Source organism: Chiloscyllium plagiosum, chromosome 11, assembly GCF_004010195.1.
Source record: "Chiloscyllium plagiosum isolate BGI_BamShark_2017 chromosome 11, ASM401019v2, whole genome shotgun sequence".
Taxonomy (NCBI): domain Eukaryota; kingdom Metazoa; phylum Chordata; class Chondrichthyes; order Orectolobiformes; family Hemiscylliidae; genus Chiloscyllium; species Chiloscyllium plagiosum.
Window position 1 is genome coordinate 29,889,618 of NC_057720.1, and position 20,613 is coordinate 29,910,230.

The window sequence follows — 20,613 nt, forward strand, 5'->3', positions numbered from 1 at the left end:
CTCCACATCTTATTATTTAACCACAAATAATAATAGCTTAGATACACTACTTAATTTTGATTCTCCGTGTACAGCACCCTAGATAGACAAGGATTTACGTAGAGATGGGCAGACACTTATTCCTGATGAAGGACTTTTGCCCGAAACGTCGATTTTGCCTGTCCTCGGATGCTGCCTGAATTGCTGTGCTCTTCCAGCACCACTGATCCAGAATCTGGTTTCCAGCATCTGCAGTCATTGTTTTTACCATAAGTGACTTATGCTTATTTGGTCAGAATTACTCAATTTTGCCCATCAAATAGTTCAGATCACACCATAAGTCATGGGGTTAATATAAATAATGAATCCAACTCTAGTTTTAATATGCATGTGATTATACTATTTCATATATAGATGGCTGAAGATTCCCATGCACCTGAAATTAATGGGTTGTTTAATAAGGGTAGTTTGGACAAGCAAGTCTTATTTCCACTGGATGATAAAAGAGTAAAAGATGACTCAATTAGTACCACTCCCTCATCTTTCTGCATCAACATATAAATGTACTTCAATCTAATTCTCTTTTGGAAGTTATTATCACATTGGCTAATATTATCCTTTCAAGGGGTACATGCCATATAATAGCAAATAACTACATAGAATTATTTCTCTCATGTCATTTTTTTGCTAAATAATGTCAATCTACAACTTCTTATTCCTAATCCTTTGCCACTGGAAATAATTTCTTCTTACTTAATCTTCCAAAATTCTTCATCAGACTTTCACGTAATCTTCTATGTTGTACAGAGAGTGACCCAGGTTTCTCTCCCCTCTCTACATGACTGAAGTCTTCTTTCCCAGTATCATTCTAATAACTCCCCTTGCATTTGCTCAAAGGCTTTGGCTTCCTTCATAAAGTAGTTAGCAGAATTGGAAACAATACTCCAGCTTCAGTCTCTCCAGTGCTTTATAAAGGGTGAGTGCAGCTTTGGTACTCTGTTTATAAAACCAAGGATCCTTTTGGATGGAATCTTCCCAGCCCCATGGGGGCAATGGTAAGAAAGTTGTTAGAATTGCATGAGGTGAGCAGTAATGAGCATCTAGATGTTGAGATCAAATATCCAATTTCCAACCAAGTGTTGAATGGCAAGATGACATTCTCATTCATGAGAAATAACAGGCCTACTTGTATGTATAAGTATGTATTAACATCTTTAATATTATTTATTTTTCACCCCATTGATCTTAGTTTTCCATTTTTCCATCTACTGGATATGTACTAGATGGTGACAATTTTCAATATGAATGACCGTACAACTGCAGCTCACCACTCATTCCTCTGACCCTGGACAGCAGTCTTTTATATCTCAGGATATGCTCCAAAGGCAGTGACCACAAAAGTTTGCCACGTTGGGTGCCAACTTCCCTCTGTCCAACATGTCTGGGACAATTGACAGCAACGGCCCAGGGTAGCTGGCAAGTGTTGGTGTTTGACTGGGTGCATAACCAGGCTTTAAAGATGGTGTCAGTGCCAGGAAACCAAGTGGCCAATACTTGCAAGTGGGAAGTGGGAAAAAAATATGACAATCAAGGCACTACAGGACATTGGGCATAGGTAATGAGGCACATTTGGGAAGACTGTGTGAGAAAAGACGTTAGGACTCATGGAGAGAAATCTCCTATGAAATTCACCAAAACTGAGAGTAATTTCTGATAAAATTCAGTCCTATGCCTTAATATGAGCCTTCTCAACTTGAGTGTACAATGTCTGAAGTTGTGATCGGTTAGAACATTGCTTTATCATCTGGCACACATGGGTTTAAATTCAGTTCACACTGATAGGATGAACATTCCCTCTCCCTGTTGATTACAATAATCTTAAATAAAATGAGTTCGCAGCAGTTTCTAGCTGACAGGAATCCATATCAGAAACTGTCCATAATTTAATACTATTTGGCATTAAACTGGTAATCTATTATCTTGTGACTGTAACATAATGCTACTTACTATTCAATCCATCAGTGCTGAAATGTTAAGGATTAACACCAATTCTTTTCCATCTTTACATTTAGTTATGTCAAAACCGCAATACAGAATAGTTAAAAATAAAATGATTGGAAATTGCAGTGTTTCCAACTAAAAACAATCAATTTAAAGACAGCAGCAATAATATAAAGAAGAAAGTTCCAAACTCAACTTCTTGCATTTAGGATCAATGCTGCACTGCTTCTACGTGAGTCAATTAAATCCCTTCTGATCCCCTGTCTCACACAGTGCTATTGGATATTATGCTATGGCAACTGAACAGCAACAGGAGAGTCATGTTTCCTGCTGGCCTCAACTGAAACCCATCAATACAGCCACTGGGCAAGTGCAACTTATTTGGCTGCTTAATGAAATATAAAGATTATTTTAAGCACTGTAAGCAGAATTTGACAGCCTTAAAAACAGAACCTCCATTTGACAAATGCATTTGTAATTTGAAAAATGCTGTATAGGTTCTTTTCTATAATTGATTTATGTATTTTTAAAAGGATCTTAAACATGAGCAAGGACTGATTATTATCAGTGTCATTGTAACAAATATTCCTTAACCCTGAAGCTACAGTTATAGCAAAGCTTTCTGATGTCCAGCATAACATCACTCTCTTCAAGAAGATTTATTTCCCAACAAGTTAACAGATTTATTCTAAATTCCCAGTAGCCAATTAGCTTTAGCAGGAGAGCTGTATTGTCCCAACTAAGATGGGGTATTAGTTTGAATTTGTAATATATTTGTTTGACAAACATTTTTATGTTCCATTAAAGATTTTGTTGTCCTATTTGTGTACTGCATACTTTGTGCATGTTGGCATTGTAAGTTAAATTAGCCTCAAGGTCTTTCATCACTCTGATACCTACCAGTGCACTAGAAATGTTGTCATTTTTTGGAATGGTTTGACTTTTTAAAAATTTCTTTCTTCCTCATACTAATTTTCCTCTATGTGACAAACGTGTGGAAACAAAGGTAGAAATCTGCTCCAGGCTCAGTGCTTACAATGTATTTTAATGCATGAGAGAGCTCCTGGATGTTTTGCTGGCTAGTCAATGGCGCAGCTGAAATCCTACAATCAGTGTACAGGAACTGATAGACACAAAACTGAGTCTCACCATTTTATACTGCAGAGTCTTAGTCTGATGAAATTAGTTGTACTATTTATTGTTATTTGAACACTTTCATTCTATCTCATCAATAAAACAAAATTCATGAAATATTCTCAAAAGAAATCTCACTCATAATTTTGTGAGGGTAAAAATGTTATGCATCAAGTTGCTTCTAAAAGTGAAGACTCACAAGAAATGTTCTCAAGCAAAAGAATTTTAAAAAGCATAGTTGAGTCACTGCCATTTTAGTGTCCAAACCTTCCCGATCTCACTGACATTCACCACAACTTTAGTTCAGATCTAACTATCAAATGAAATTTGAACTCAGAACGCTAGAAGCTGACCAACCAGTGTATTCACACTATAAGTTCAGCATTGATATAGAGTGTCTCTTCCCATCAATGCTATACTTGTACATCTCATATCGAGGCCTGAATCAAGCATGCAGTATTAAGATTTTAACATCCAGATTGGTTTCAAAATGAAGCAGTTTGCTGGGGTTTTACACTCCACTTATCTTCAGTATTTGGACATGTCTTACCTCTGGATTCAGACTGCACTTTAACTTTGACATTAATGTGAAGCAAAAGTACATCGTAGCGATGTTCAATTTGAAATCTGAACACATTGTAAGATTTGCAGTGAGATTTCTCTACAGTGCCAAAATCTTTGATACAAGTTAGAGCATTCCACTCGAACATGACTTAAAACTCTGATCCACAACTGAAATAGTAGGTTGCACCCTGAGGACATTTCTTTTTCAGTTGAAAGTGTATGTGCCCTCTTATATAGACAGCTTGCAAATTGGTGTACTGGGAACAGTTGAAAGCAAGGTCAAAGAGCAAATTTAGGAAATTAGAGCTGTAAGTTATGAGTAGAAATTTGTGGAGCATCACTGGCTTTCACTAGAAAAATCAATTAGAACTGAGTTCCCTGGAGATGCATTCACATACCAGGTATCCATTCTATGATTCTATGATAATTTGAGCATTGATATGAAGCAGCTTCTGCTTTAGATTAATGCTATACTTATCAGTCCAGCATCGAGGCAAAGTATGATAAGATAATGCAATATGACTGTGACAATTTTCAGGGTAGGTGTAGGCTAGTAAAAAAAAACTTCTTGCAATATTTATATTCTCTTGCTGCTGGGAAGCAGTTAGTGTCATATGTCATTTTGTGCATTTTTTGCTATTTTGACTTTTTTGGTTCTATAATGGGCTCATTGGAATACCAGCTGCCATTTTATACTTGTCTAAGTTAGTGGAAATCTCAAGCTGGACAAAATTAATACTGCTGCATCCTACTCAGATATTTCATATTTTTGTCAACAAATTATACATGTAGAGAGAAATTTAGTTATAAGCATTTGTTAAAACGTTCTACAAAATCAATTATAAAGTGATTCATATAGAAGTAGGCTTGTACTAGCTGTTTGCAAGAGCTATCCAATTAGCCCCACTTCTCTACTCCTTTGCTGTAATCATTCATGTATTCATTTAGTTCCCTTTTGAAAGTCACTACTGAGTCTGTGTTTTTACCACTGTTTCAGACAATCCATTCTGGATTATAACGACTTAATACATAAAATTTTCGTTGGCTCTTTTGTCAATTGCCCTCAATCTGCATCTAAGGGGAACTGATTGTTTTTGTCTTTTTTTCCTGTATCAAAGTCCTACGTGATTTTAAACATATCTATCAAATTTACAAATAATCTACTCTGTTCTAAGCAGAACAGTTCAGTTTCTCCAGACTGTCCACATAATTGGATCCCTGGTACCATACTGTCAAACCTCTTCTGCTCACTCCAAATAGCTCAAGGTGTAGCATCCTTGGTTCAAGTTCAACTCCAGAGGTCTGAGCACAGAGCCTGCAATTGTTGCAGATAAAGGAGGACCTCACCTGCTCTTTCTGCCTCCACAATAAAACATTTTGGGCGTCTTTTATTGAGCAACTTTTCATGGTCTTTTTATAGGTGGTTGGTTGGGCAGCTCGAGACTTAGAAATACTTTTTGACATGTCTAAAGTGCAAGCCCTGATTAATCTAAACACATGCAGGCATCTGGATTGAAAATCTGTTTGGGAGTTGCTATTAATTGCAATATCTCTGATGTCTACGATCATATTTGGCTTTCCAAAGGGCATTTGCCAATCAGAAGAGATGCAAAAGAAATGCTGATCCTCTAATATTATGACTTTTTATCTTTTATAATAATTTGGAAACACTCCTTGGAACCCATTGTACATATTTGTGGCATCACTGACTTTGGCAAAATACTTTGTAATGCAATAGATGGAAAAGAATGTTAATGAGAAATGATTGTTTATCACCAAGAAATATTGCAAACATGTAATATCTAAGCAGAATGTGACTAATCAAAGCAAGTAATCAATATTACCAGAAAGACAAGTTGCATAAATGCTTGGAAAAAGTTTAGTACTGCCAGTGGAATATTTGATTTAAATGTAATTACCTAACATGACACCAGTCAACTATATTTCTAATGGTAGAGCCTACAAGAATTATAGAAGGAGATGATCTCTGCAGGAAAGGAGACACTATACATTGCTTTCAGGGTCAGTAGAGGTTGCAGTTGTTATGAAAGGACATCAGTGAGACAGATCTCACCTTCTTTGGAATTGATTATAAATACAACTATATCTGAGAAGAATTTTTTTTCAAAATTAGGTTTGTGATCCAAAATTAAAAGAGCAAAGATTACAGCTATTGAGCCACAAGTAGCCTCTAAACTTTGGCAATTTAGCTCAAATGCCATTCAATTCAGTCCTGTTTGTGTTGTCTTGTTTTTAATTTGAAAACCTGGTATTAGTGCTCATTTACTCTTATTATGGTAAACTATAAGGAAATTGTACAGGTGACCTTGAAACTCTACAATACTTATCCATAGTGGCCTGAAAAGACTAAAAGATATGTTACCACATGGTCTGTAAGAGTTTCATATTGAATAATTACATTGAGGAGCTAGTAAAGGATTGAATGGTTTAGAAGTTAGTGAATAACTGCATGTAGTGGATTATATAACATTGATGCAAATTATAAAACAAAAGCTAGAATTATGGATTCATATGTAATTTGATAAATAACAGATTGTTACTGGAGGTTAAAACATTCATCTTTGAGTGAAAATTAAGCAGACTAATGAGATAAAGCTCTCCTCTCACTAATAATTATAAGGTTTATAATCAAAATAATTTAGTGGCAGTCTCAAATCAGCTTCAAGTGGACATGAAGCATACTTAGCAACAATTCAATGCAAATTAGCTCCAATTTAGGGCCTTAACTCAGGGAGGTTTTGAAAATAAATCTTGTGAGAAATAAAATGTAATATTATTTGAGAAAAAGATAACTTTCTGAGGATGAGCATCATTGTATGCTGTATGGGCAATATAGAGGATAGTTTGCTTTATTTCTCTGCTGCCTATTATACTTTTCTTGTTGATGCTTGCCATAGAAAACTGGAAATGTTCCAGGACCAATCCCAACAATACAGATCTTGATGGAGGTAGAAGAATTTGAAAAGAAAACATTGTGCAATTAACAATAAAGTACGAAAGCATAATTCCAAATCTGTTTTTGAAAAATACACTATGTTCAACTGTTTGATAGCTTGATATGATCTTTGTAAATATAATGTTATAACCTCTCTGAATTGAAAATGTTATGCTGATTGTGGTATCCAGATTTGAATGACATTTGCTTTACATGTTATTAGGTGAGAGGGAAAGAACTGACCTTTAATTCCCATTACAGGTGTTGCTTAATGAAAACCTGACTCACTTATTACATAACCATTAAAAGAAACACTGATTCAAGTGAAAATGCAACTTCATTTTCTTCAGATTTGGAGCCTACGTCCTGTCATATGGAGAAATTCCATTCTCAGTTTTTAATTCAAAATTTGGTTAAGGACACTGAATAAAATATTTTCACACATTGTTAAAGCCACACAGTAAGAATGGCACCTAGCATGAGTCATATGAAACACAAGTACACTCACTTATCAAAATTTGATTATATTTTTAGTTCAGCAGTCTTCAGGAAATATTTAATTCTTTGAATTTTAATTGCCAGCAAGAGGTAGCTCCTCAAAAATGCAATGAATGGAGATATAAGGTTACACAAATTGAAGGTATATTGACTGATATTAATGGATTTCTAACTGATTAACATAGCAGGTAAGGGGACTTAATAAGAATGTGTTAATACATTTGTTTGTATGAAATTCTGCTATTTTTAGTAATATTGTACAGTGTGATGTCAGTCTTAAAGTTACTCAAAGAAGGCAAAGTCACGCTGAATACCAAATCTTCTCCATGAATGTTATAGCATGAAACCTAAGAAATAACATTACATAGATCATAAACAGTATTTAATGGACTGAGTCTAAAACCCGAGCCATTCATTGATGTCTTTGTATGTTTGCTGTTTCTCCCAGAGATTGACAGCCATGCAGCACTATGGGGTCAATGGTTACTCTCTACATGCCATGAACTCTTTGAGTGCAATGTATAATCTTCACCAACAAGCAGCACAACAGGCCCAGCATGCTCCTGACTATAGGCCATCTGTCCATGCACTGACTTTGGCTGAGAGGCTGGCTGGTAAGATACTAATGTCAGTTTTCATTGTATGGTACAATTGTGCTTTTGCTTTCCATTTTTGTTATTGCACTTATTATATTTAGAAACTTGTAAGTGATTGCAAACAAGAAGTATTGTCAAAGGTAACAGTCAGAAATTATAGATTGAGTTGGTTACAGTATGGATATTAGCAGTTAACAAAATTAGCATATTAAATCCAACGCAGATGAATATGTGGTATTGTGTAAAGGAAAGCAAATTAAACAACATGTTGAAATACATAAGAACAATGCTAAAAAAGGTGAGCCCAATAAATACAGAGCAGCAACGAAGAAAATTAACAGTATTTTGGAGATATAACATTAAGGAGTGCTTAAAACATTAAAGCATTTGTTAAGGTAAAATTCCAGGATGTAGTGGAGGTTTTAAATTATGATTTTGCACCAGTCCTCACTCCAGTAGATAATTCTCCAGTTCCACAATGTACAATTGACTCTAAACTGAAAATCTCAAAATGGATATAGATACAGTCTTAAATAGGAAACATGGTCTCAAAACTGGACAGCAGATTTATTATTACATGTTTATTGTCCTCATTGAGGTTGAATTTTTTCCCCACCTGAAAAACCTAGAGGACTTTGGACATTTTCAATATGGCTTCTGGCAAAGGAGATTTTGGCTTATTAGTTGATTAGGAGGTTGTTGGATTAAAAGATGGGACGTCTGGGTGATACCATGTGCTTGGATTTCCATAAAGTTTTCAATAAGGTGCTACACAATAAGTTACTCAGAAGTAGAGAATTTGGGATTGGTAAGGAAACCTGCGACAAATTAGGAACTTTTGCATTCTTGAAGGCACAAGGTTCTAATTATAATGGTTCTGTAGGAGAGCAACATGGATTGGAGATAGGACTGTTGACATTCATACTCGTTATTGATAATTTGATAAAGGCAATGGGTGAGCTGTCCACAAGTTCATAAATGATACAAATGTTTACAAATGTTTTAGAATTTTGACAAAATTACTAGAATTAGATAGGGATGTGATAGGGAAATGGGCAAATGTCTGGAAAATGTTATTACATACATATAAAAGTATTGTTCCTCAGATGGATAAGATTCACAGCACCTTATGCATATCTGAGCTAAAAAGCTGTTGACAAGGGGGAAAAAAATCTGCTTGTTGCAATCCATGAATTTCTAAGGATTCACAACAGTGCCAGGAACCAAACAGTATGGGGATGTATGATTAGAGTGCTTAAATATTTTTTTAAAAGCCTCCATTGTCCTTGTATAAAATATATCTATGCTAGTGCCCAGTTTTGATCCCCTCATATTGTAAATGTCATAGATGACTTGTAAAAGGTTCAGAGGTACATCATGAGATTGATTTCTAGTTTAAAACAAAAGCAGCAGTAAAATAGGACAATGCCCCAAAGGCATCTCACAGAATGGTAATCAGACTAAAATTGACCAAAGGAGCCAACAAGCTAAGAAAGAGCCACTGGGACAAAGAATGTTAGATATCATGGTAGAATACAAAGACCCAGCATTTTCAGACCATAAAGCATAGGAGCAGCTGTAGCCCATTCAGCCCAATGAGTCTGTTCTGCCATTCAGTGTCTGATCTGATAATCCTCAAATCCACCTTCCTGGCCTTATAATAATAACCCTTGGTTCTTTTACTGATTAAAAAGCTGTCCATCTCAGCCTTGAGTATACTTAACCCAACATCTACAGTCGTAAAGAAGTCACAGATTGATTAACCTCTGAGGGGAAAAAAATGACCTTATTTCTTTCTTATCACCTAAGCTCAAGGAAAGCATGGAAATTAAGGACATTTGAATTACTTCAAACACAGAAAGCACCAAACAGAGTCCATGTAGCTTGATTATTTGAATTAGAAGCTTAGGGAAAATCAAGTGATGTGCATATCATAGAACCAGGATCAATGATAGGAGGATTTTCTTTTGCCAAGAGTCATACAGTCATAGAGATATATAACACATAAACAAACCATTCAGTCCAACTTGTCCATGCTGACCAGATATCCTAAATTAATCTAGTCCCATTTGCCAGCACTTGGCCTATATCCCTCTAATCCCTTCCTATTCATATACACATCCAGATGCCTTTTAACTGCTGTAATTGTACTATCCTCCACCACTTCTTCTGGCAGCTCACTCTGTAACACATACCACCCTCTGTGTTAAAAGTTTGCCCCTTATATCACATTACATCTTTCTTCTCTCACCTTAAATTAGTTTTAAATGCCCCCACCCGTGAGAAAAAGAGTCATCAGGTTTGGAACAAATTGTAAGTTAATAAAATGTGAACTTGCAGCAGCGTTCTAAAAGGAACGGCGAATGTTCCTGGCTGTGGATGATCTCGCTCTGTGCAAGAAGTGAATTCTGGTCTCATTGTCATCCTGGTCTCCTGGTACATTTTATGATTGACATCAAAAGTCAGAGAGGAATTCCTCAGATTTTGTTTGGCCAAGGAATTTTGACCTGTTCCATTTCCCCTCCCAAGAAGTTATGTGACACATTGGGTAGCATGCTGCTCAGGTGGGCCATGACGGTTGAAACATTCTTGCTGGACCATTGGCTCTTTTCTTGTCAAGTTTATACATTCATATGGAAAAAGTAAGCTCAATATTCCATGACATTAATGAGTAACATTAGGGCAAAAGGTTATAGATTCAATGTAGTAAACTGTAAGCCATATGAGGAGATTGTTCTATGTGCAAAGAGTGGCCAACATGTAGATTATATAGAATAGACCTTGAGGAAAAGAAGTGGAAGTGAAATTTTGGGGTCAATTAAAACACAATCCAATGATGAAACCGAGGGATTAGGATCCCTTCAGGGAGATGAACTCAATGGTCTAAATTGTCTTCTTCATCCTTGATGAACTGTGAATTTCTATTTGATTGTGAAACAATAACATTGATTTTAATTTCCTGAAATGCCAGCAAATGGGTGTTAAAGGGTCAGCTGATTATTATATACTCCTTATTATTTTCCTTTCAGCATTTCAAGTTTGTAAAGAGAAAGGCAAGTTGGAGATTTTTTTGTTGGCAAATGGGCTGAGGGATGAATGGAGACAGACTATATTAATGAAGATGAAAATAGGTGGGGTTTTTTGTGATGGAAATTGTATAGAATCACAGGCTCTGCTCTGGATCGAAGAGGGCACTGAGGTTGTAAATGGTCTGGAGAGGTAGATGTGGACAAAGGATTGGAGTTGATAACAAGAGAATACAGTATCAGACAGTCATAAAATTAAAGATCAACTGGATGCCATCAACTTAGGCATGAAAGCTGATCTTCTGTTTGATATTGCCAAAGAACAGCCTGTTAGGAGGAAAAAGGAAGTGTTGAGAATTAATCATAATACAATTCCAGAGGTGGGAGCAATATGGAGCCACACTGTCTAGATAGCTAGAAAAGAAGTAATGGAGAACAAAGAAGAGACATTAACTGAGGATGATGTGACCGACCTCACTGAAACCTGAACAGACATCAAAGACGAAGGAGAAAAATAATGCATCAAAGTCACAGAATTCTTAATCTGCAAAGTTGTTTAGAGCCAATTCCCATCTATGCAAGGAGTGGAAACTACTTGGGAGAATTCAAATGGAAAGTGGCAGAGCTGTTTATGTGCATCCAGAAGGTGACAGCAAAGTCAATTGCTTTAGAGATGACAGAGAGTTGGGGATTAATTTGTTAGTTAGTGAAGATAAATATGTCAAGGAGTACAATGAGGGAAATGCTTTTGAAAGGGAGAGGAAAATGCCTGAGGAGAGAGGACATTTTGCAATGTCAGTTTATATAGGTCAAGGAAGGGAAGATGGTTGATAGTATGTGATGGAAATGCATCAAGAAAGCAGGAGTTAACAGCATTCCCATATGGCAGGGAGGGGTGGAGAAAAGGCCGAGATAGATTAAATATTTTAAAAATGCATACATTCTCATACATTGCTAGAGAAGAATGTGGAGGAGGCAAGGAATAGGTGATAGAGAAAAGGAATTTAGAAATATCTTTGCCCTACTAATGATCTATTTAGGTTTAATAAAGCATGAAAAATTATATTGGCAACTCCCATGTGCAATAAATGCTGGCCTAGCCAGTGATGTCATATCCCATGAGTGAAGTTTAAAAACGTATAATCCATAGCTGTAGTAAAATTTCCTCAGACAACAAATATAATTTATTCTGAGACTTTATTGCTGTTGTGATTCAAGTGTTCCACAAAAACATCTTCTGCCATTGGCCTTAAAACTTCAACAGTAATGAATTCACAACAGAAAGAATTTCCAAATCAATCTTTGGAAAATAGCAATGCAATAAAACTGAATGAATACACTGGAAAATTGCATTAGAATACTTAAGTGGTTATTTTTGACTAGCCCAGCCTCAATAAGCCAAAGGACCTTTATTGTGCTGATGACCTTTATGGACAGTGTGACTCTAAAAAGTGGTGCCAAATGATATAACAAGCCAACAAGATGAGAAGGAAAAGTTGAGTACAAGTCAACTGCAGAGCATTTTCTGAGAATCACTAGAAAGAAATTGCAATTGATAAGCCAGCTGCTAATGGCACCAAGGTATGATATAAGGCAACATAATTGAAAGCCACATGATTATGAAAAGATTTGTTGGTAAATGAATTAGAACTAAAATTAAAATTAGCTTTATTGTCACATATACGCAAATGAGTAAAGTGAAAAGTTTACAACTTGCTACTTATACACCATCTTAGGTACAAAGATACCGAGGTACAGGTTCTTAAGTACAAATTCCTCGGGAAAGAAGTTAGCAAAATAAAGAAACAAAGAATGATGGTGAATGTTGTACCTTTCCCAATAATTAAACTAGATGTGTTTTTATTTTCCAACGGCTGTGCATTTCAAGATATTATCCTCGAGGCAAGGTATGGGTCCCAGCATCGTAAGCAACGTCGGAGTCGGACAGCATTCACTGCTCAACAGTTGGAGGCTCTGGAGAAGACATTCCAGAAAACGCACTATCCCGATGTAGTGATGAGAGAAAGGTTGGCCATGTGCACGAACTTGCCTGAAGCTAGAGTACAGGTACAATACATCTTTCCTTTGCTTTCTCTACCAGCCATTTATTAAAACAATCTGGTTTATTAGAAACTGGCTGATAACTACAGTTGCCCAATTTATTGCCAATAATTTTTATAGTTTTAAAACATTTTATATATTCAGTTATTTTCCCACAATTAATCAGTCTAGATACTGGTCCTTACATGGCAGCTTTGCTTCTTGCATTAGGTAATGAAACCAGTGTAATTACCATTTTTATGGAAATATGTTCAAATTTCATGAATTTCTTTTCATTCATGTTGTTTCCTTCCATATCCAAAGACATTTTCCACCAGAAGGCAAAATAGAATTGTTATATGAGGCTGGGAGCCTTTGGGGTGGGGGTGGGGGTGGTTTGCGGTGGAGAGATAAATGGAAGGGGAGTGAGGCTGGGGAGAAGGTAGCTGAGAGTGCAATAGGTGGATGGAGGTGGGGGTAAAGGTAATAGGTCTGAGGGGAAGGTGGAGCAGACAGGTGGGAAGGAAGATGGACAGATGGGACTCGTCATGAGGACGGTGCTGACCTGATAGGTTGGAACTGGGATAAGGTGGAGGGAGGGGAAATGAGGAATCTGGTGAAATCCACAATGATGGCATAAATGTGGACCTGCTGTGCTTTTCCAGCACCACACTCTTGACTGTAATCCCCAGCATCTGCAGTCCTCACTTTTGCCATGAGGATGCAAATCCTACCTGCTCCAAGGGAGTGTTATAAAATCTACAAATAAAGTGATTAGAAAATACAAAGACTATGGTGACTTTACCTTTTATTGTATGCCCCTATTTAAACACATGTAAGTTTAGTTAACAATCTATCATACAGTCATAGAGTCATTGAGATGTACAGCACAGAAACAGCCCCTTCGGTCCAACCCGTCCATGCCAACCAGATATCCCAACCCAATCTAGTCCCACCTGCCAGCACCCGGCCCAAATCCCTCAAAACCCTTTCTATTCATATACCCATCCAAATGACTTTTAAATGTTGCAATTGTACTAGCCTCCCCTGCCCCCAATCCAGGTCCCTCAGTTCCTGCACTCTCATTAGAATTATAGATAGTTGTTAAACCTTACATCCTTTCTGCACATTTTTCCTACCAGAATGAATCACTTCAGGCTTCTCTATATTAAATTTCATCTGCTACCTCTCCACCCATCTCACTAACTTATTGGCATCCTTATGAGGTGCTACACTACCTTCCGAGTAGTGTTGTCAAATGAAGAAACCTAGGGCTTCAGGTAGATGATTCCTTGAAAGTTGCATCACAGGTAGACAGGTGGTTAAGGAGGCATTTAGCATGCTTGCCTTCATTGCTGAGACCACTGACTACAGGAGTTCGGACATCACGTTAAGGTTGGAAAGGACATAACTGAGGCAACTTTTAGAGTACTGTGTTCAGTTCTGGTTACCCCGTGATAGGAAGGATATTATTAAATTGGAGAGGATTCAGAAAAGATTTACCAGGATGTTGCTAGGACTAGAAAGTTTGAGTTATGAGGACAGGCATGGATTTTTTCCACTGGAACAAAGGAGGTTGAGGGGTGACCTTATAGACATTTATAAAATAATGAGGGCTATAGATAAGGCAAATAGCAGAAGTGTTTTCCCTCAGGTCAGAGAGTTCAAAACTAGGGGGCATGTTTTTAAGATGAGAGGAGAAAGATTTAAAATGGACCTGAGGGGCAACGTTCGTACACAGAGGGTGGTTTGTGTGTGGAATGATCTTTTGGTCTAACTTGTCCATGCTGACCAGATATCCCAAACCAATCTAGCCCCACCTGCCAGCACCAGGCCCATATCCCTCCAAACTTTTCCTATTCATATACCTATCCAGAGCCTTTTAAATGTTGCAATTGTACTAGCCTCCACCACTTCCTCTGGCAATTCATTCTATACATGCTCCACCCTCTGCATGAAAACTTTGCCCCTTAGGTCTCTTTTATATCTTTCCCCTCTCACCCTAAACCTATGCCCTCTAGTTCTGGACTCCCCCACCCCAGGGAAAAGACTTTGTCCATCTATCCTATCCATGCCCCTCATGATTTTATAAACATCTATAAGGTCACCCCTCAGCCTCCACTCCTGTACTCAATACTCTGACCAATAAAGGAAAGCATACCAAACGCCTTCTTCGCTATCCTATCTACCTGCGACTCCACTTTCAAGGAGCTATGAACCTGCACTCCAAGGTCTCTTTGTTCAGCAACACTCCCTCGGATCTTACCATTAAGTGTGTAAAGTCCTGCTAAGATTTGCTTTCCCAAAATGCAGCACCTCGCATTTATCAAAATTAAACACCATCTACCACTTCTCATCCCACTGGCCCAATTGGTGAAGTTCCCGTTGTAATTTAAAAGACATTTGGACAGGTGCATGAATAGGAACGGTTTAGAGGGCTTTGAGCCGAACACAGGGAAGTGGGGCTAGTTTAGTTTGGGAAAACTTGCTTGGCATGGGTCGAGTTCGACGGTAGGGCCTGTTTCCGTGCTGTATGACTCTAAGTATTGTGTGGTCCGCAACCTTTGAACTTGTGCCCTCCACACTGCAGTGTGATGGTTTGGGTTTTGCCATGTCTTCCTCGAATGTTTCCAGGTATGGTTTAAAAACCGCCGCGCCAAGTTTCGAAAGAAGCAACGCAGCTTGCAGAAAGAGCAGCTCCAGAAACAGAAAGAGGCCGAAATGAGCCAGGAGGAGACGAAAGCCGAGAAACCAGCCACAGAAACTCAGGGCTGCTCAGAAGTCAGCGAGCCACGCAGTGCTGGCGGCGAGCCGATTAACATCGAGTTAAATGTCACCTCGGCCGAGCAGTCAGACAGTGAATCATCAGCAGAGGAGCGGACAGACAGAGAGCGAGAGTATAAATCGCCGGCAGAGGAGTTTAAGCAAGAGAAGAGCTGCAGCCCCGACAGCAAACCAACAACCTGCAAACGGGGAAGCCCGAAATCAGGTAAAGATGTGCTTTCTGTTTGTATCTGCGTGATGGGGAGGAGACTGAAAGCTGGTTAACTTGCGGTTCAAGTGCATTTGCAACGTTTGTCATTTGATTAGATCTCAGAACCAGGCTCTCTGACTCTTGCTCCGACCCAGAGAAGGAATAGCTTTCAATCAAATTCACGGGGCTCCTGCCAGGTTCCAATTAATTTGTTTGAAAATGATGTTAAATTGCAAACCTCCCATATTAACATTCTACAGCTCTCGTCTTCCTCAACTCCCACTTCTCTACCTTTTCCCGGATAATCTTGATTCTCTTCTTAAACATGTCTATCACGGCTTTAAATTGATTTAATGGCCCAGTCTTCTGCAGATTTAATTCCACAGATTCACTTGTTTACCAAACAAAAAGGGAAATCTTCCACATCTCTGTTTTAAATATGCCACCCCTTATCCTCAGATTCTCCCCTCTGGTCCACAAGGAGAAAATGACTTCTCCTCAACTACCCTGTCAAATCCTCTAAGACTTTTGCATGTTTCAATAAGGTTTCTCACTCTTCTAAATTCCAATGGGTGCAGGCCTAACCCATTCTGATAAGACTGTCCCTCCCTATCCGGTATCAACCCGTGTGAACCTTCTCTGGATTGCCTCCAATGACAGCATAGCTTTCTTTAGACAAGGGCCTGAAAATGTTCACAGTAATCCAACTCTCTCTCAAATCTTCAAATTTGTCTGTAAAGCTTTCTGGCGGTGGAAACAGAAAATCTCCTCACAGGTGGAAACCAGTCATCCTGAATGTGAGAGGAGCTGCTCAGATGTGGTAAAGCTTAACTAGGGAGATCTCAAGGCAACAGCCGAGAGACTATTCACCCTGACAGAATGGTGAGCCTTTCCGGTTTATTTCTTTGCTCATTCTATTCGGCAGGTTCAGATTCATCTGCAAAAGACATACTTTCCCTTGTGGAACAGGCATACTTACATAAATGTATGCTGGCTTGTCTGTTGTGTGAATGTTTAGCAATGATTATAAACCCAATACAGGTACAATTCTTGATGTGGGTAACATCAGGGTAAGATGCAGAGGCTGATGTCAATCTCGATGCAGTAAAGGAATTTGGAGGATATTTCAAAGAGGTGTTCAGGGAGATGACAGGTATAAGGTGGACAAGGTAGAGCTGTTTCCATTTGCTGATCCTACCAGAACGGGTTGGGGGTGGGGGAAGAGACAGAGATTTAGGGTTTTAAGGAAGAGCTGTGTGAGATTCTCACTGGCAGCGATTTGAAACGTTTTGCCTCGCAGCGTGCAGGAAGCGGAGATCATCAACCACTTCATCGCACAGGGCCACGTGAGAGAGCAGGGGAATGACACTCACTGGATTGCTGTACAGAAAGCTAGCATGGCCTCAATAGGCCGAATGGTCTTCTTCTGCGTCTTGTGATTCAATGACATATACAGAAAAGATCCGAACCTTTAGAGCCTGGTTAAATTAGTAGAGTATAGAAGAGAAAGAATACATTAGAAAAAAATGAGTAGATTAAAAAGGAAATAACAAACAAAAAAGATATTATAAAAGAAACTGAATATGCAAATCAGATTGTGTACATCTCCAGTGAAACTAATACCTGCGTCGATGTGCCTTAGTAACGAACGAATTTTTGTTTTGATAACTGACGTCCCGGACTGGTCTGACTCCTTGTTCCCATGCAGTCTCAGCTCGGCAATCTCTGTTGGTCCCTTGCTGTCTCCGATTTGAAAAGCTCGGCACTTTAATGGTCCAAAATTCCCCTCCTAATGAAACAGGCGGGCGTGGGGAAGAAGTTTGGATGGGGATTTTCCACTCAGTCTCCTGGCGTCGGTGTCACATTGGTTTTGATCAGATAAAGCTCATATTTCCAATGATTAGCTTTCTGACAGCTCGTCAGGTTTCAAATGGAGGCGAATGAAAGCAAGGACTGTCAGGACTGATGAGTTCATTGTTTGACTACAAGCTGATGTGATTTTTGTGGTTACCAGGTGGATTTAGCAGAGTAGTGTTTGAATTAATTGCATATCACCGCGGAGCTGAGAATGGAACGAGTTAAAGCCCCTTTCACTTGTACAAACTTTGATTTAAGACTCAGTGACAATCCGCCCTGACAACAGAGTGTACCTGCTTACGCTAATGAGCTGCCCTGGATACCTCAGCCTCCATTCTTGCGATTCTAATTCCCCAACCCCACACACCCACATTGCTCCTCAGCGGTAAAGTGGCAAATGGAATGGGATAACAGGCTCCTTCCCAGTCCCAGAGGCCGCTATAGGGCTCCATGGCACCTTGCAGTCCGTTCAAAGCTGGGGCGTGGGGGTCAAATCCACTCGGGTGACCTGGGAGGAGGTTCTGATTTCTGTGTAAAGAGGAGACATAAAGGTTAACTCCAATCCTGAACGGCGTTCATTCTCAAAAATCAAAACGAAAACTGGCCCAAAGGTGGAGAGACCTCAAGCGTCAGCTCTGTGAATGAATATACAGCGAGAGGGATTTTGCAACCAGGGGATGGGGTCGAGGTGATTGGAGAGAATGGGAGGCTTCACTCCCCCTGCAGGATAGGGGTCCAGAGTGTGATCCTGGAAAAGCACAGCAAGTCAGGCAGCATCCCAGGAGCAGGAAAATCGACGTTTCGGGCATAAGCCCTTCATCGGGATTCCTGCTGTGCTTTTCCAGCACCATACTCCCGACTCTGATCTCCAGCATCTGTAGTCCTCACTTTCTCCCTGCAGGATATGGCCAATGGGCCCTCCAAAAGAGACAGTCTCTGCAATTGTCGGCACTGCCTTATGGAGGATATGGGAGTGTGAAGCATGAACGAGTTTGCTTAGTTCAGTCGCCCTCAGCAGGGAATGTGTGGTCATGCTGTCGACAGGCTGGCTAATCAACCCCGGGGCATCAATGTGGACTTCACCGGTTTCCAGATTCCCCCTTCCCCCATCTAATCCCAGTTTCAACCTTCCAGCTCAGCAGAGTCCTCATGACCTGACCCACCAATCCGCTCCACCCTCCCCTCTGACCTATCACCTTCACCCCCACCTCCACTCACCTATTGCACTCAGTTACCTTCTCCCCAGACCCACCCCCTCCCATTTATCTTTCCAGCCTCATTCCTGATGAAGGGCTTTTGCCCGAAACGTCGATTTTCCTGCACCTCGGATGCTGCCTGACCTGCTGTGCTTTTCCAGCACCATGCTAACTTTGGCTAATGTGGCAACGCTTGATGGGAAATGTGATGCACACGTCAAACACAGTATAGCTGATATTTCACAGATGTGAATACGACTATGCAAAGCAGTTGAGTGTTTAAAAAAAAAACACTGCTGAGTTGCTGGCTGGGTCAGCATTTATTACCCGTCGCGAGTTGTTTTTGGGAAGGTAACGGTGAGACGCCTTCTTGAACCGCTGCAGTCCATGTGCCCTGTGTTGTTTAATGTGATCGTTTGAATTACATCAGAAAAGCATAAACCCTCCATGATTTCGACACAAAAGTAAGATTACACTCTGACTAAACGTGCACCTTTCTTGTACCCCATTGCCTCTAACAGATTCGCCGATTAACACGACAGGGACACCTGTCTCCAGCAGCGGGAGTAACCTGGTGCAAACTCACTCCTACTCGTCCTCTCCTCTCAGCCTGTTCCGGCTACAAGAGCAGTTCCGTCAGCACATGGCAGCTACCAACAACCTCGTCCACTACTCTTCCTTCGACATGGGGAGCCCGCCGGCCATGCCATACCTGGGCATGAATATGAATGTAGCGCCCATCAGCTCTCTCCACTGCCAGTCCTACTACCAGTCGCTCTCGCACGCCCAGCAAGTGTGGTCGAGCCCGATCCTGCAAGCGTCGAGCGCCCTGCCCAATCTCAACAGCAAAACGACCAGCATCGAGAATCTTCGGCTCCGAGCCAAGCAGCACGCAGCGTCCCTGGGACTGGACAGTCTACCAAACTGACCCGGCTGGCTCGACAGGAACAGGAGGAAGGCGACGTGCTTTTCTGGAGAAACGTACAACCAAACACACCGTACGCATCATTTAGGTCTATTTAGATGTCCCTGGTTTTGACCAGATACTTTAAAGTCACGTCCATAAATGAGAAATGTCTATTCAATGAGTAGGAGGAAATCGAGGCACTGCGCTTCTACAAGGGCAACTGAAATTAACTAACTCTTTCAACTAATATCTCACCAGTCCTGTTCAAATTGAAACAAAAACAATCACTTAATGCCCACCCATAACATTTGGTAGACAGTTGATAGTCAGATTTTACTGATGCAATGTCCCAACCGCTCCAAAACGACACAAGGCTGAGATTTGCAAAGCACGTGTCTCCTAAAAGAGAAATAGCTACAACGCCCCAATGCAGCGCTTCTTAAAGGCGCAGACACCCCGGAAGCAGCCCCGCCGGATGGGATCATTGTAATCGGTTTTCAATGTTAAAACAAAACCGAGCCGTTAAAAAAACTTACTTTTTTGTTTCCAAATTACTTTTTTTAAAAGGCACCGGCAGTGAGATTCTTAATAACTGCGTTTAACCAGGTCACGCTATACAAAGAAACTAGTGAAAATTGCTCGAGATAGCCCGAGCTGTCCCGGATTCTGCCTTTTCCCACTTTTGACTGCAAAAGAGTACTTACTGAACAGCAGAGATGAGCACTGATAAAACAACGGACTGCGGATGCTGAGGACCTGAAACAAAAACAGGAAGTGCTGGAGATACTCTGCAGGTCTGGCAGTATCTGTGGAGAGAGAAAGCAGAGTTTAACTTTTTGAGTCCAGCAACCCTTCTTCAGAACATGTTCTTCACAGTTATGATTA

The 20,613-nt window shown here is 39.8% G+C and overlaps 1 protein-coding gene across 1 annotated transcript in view; it reads left to right on the forward strand.

Annotated features, from left to right (window-relative positions):
- dmbx1b (diencephalon/mesencephalon homeobox 1b) overlaps positions 1–20,325 on the forward strand; it is a 43,681-nt gene extending 23,356 nt beyond the window's left edge. Inside the window, exons 2-5 of the mRNA XM_043700129.1 lie at positions 7,581–7,746; positions 12,607–12,821; positions 15,429–15,783; positions 19,343–20,325. Coding sequence (XP_043556064.1) covers positions 7,593–7,746; positions 12,607–12,821; positions 15,429–15,783; positions 19,343–19,749 — 1,131 coding nt within the window. The 5' untranslated portion in view covers positions 7,581–7,592 and the 3' untranslated portion in view covers positions 19,750–20,325. The remainder of the gene's footprint in view (positions 1–7,580; positions 7,747–12,606; positions 12,822–15,428; positions 15,784–19,342) is intronic.
- Positions 20,326–20,613: the final 288 nt, after the last annotated feature.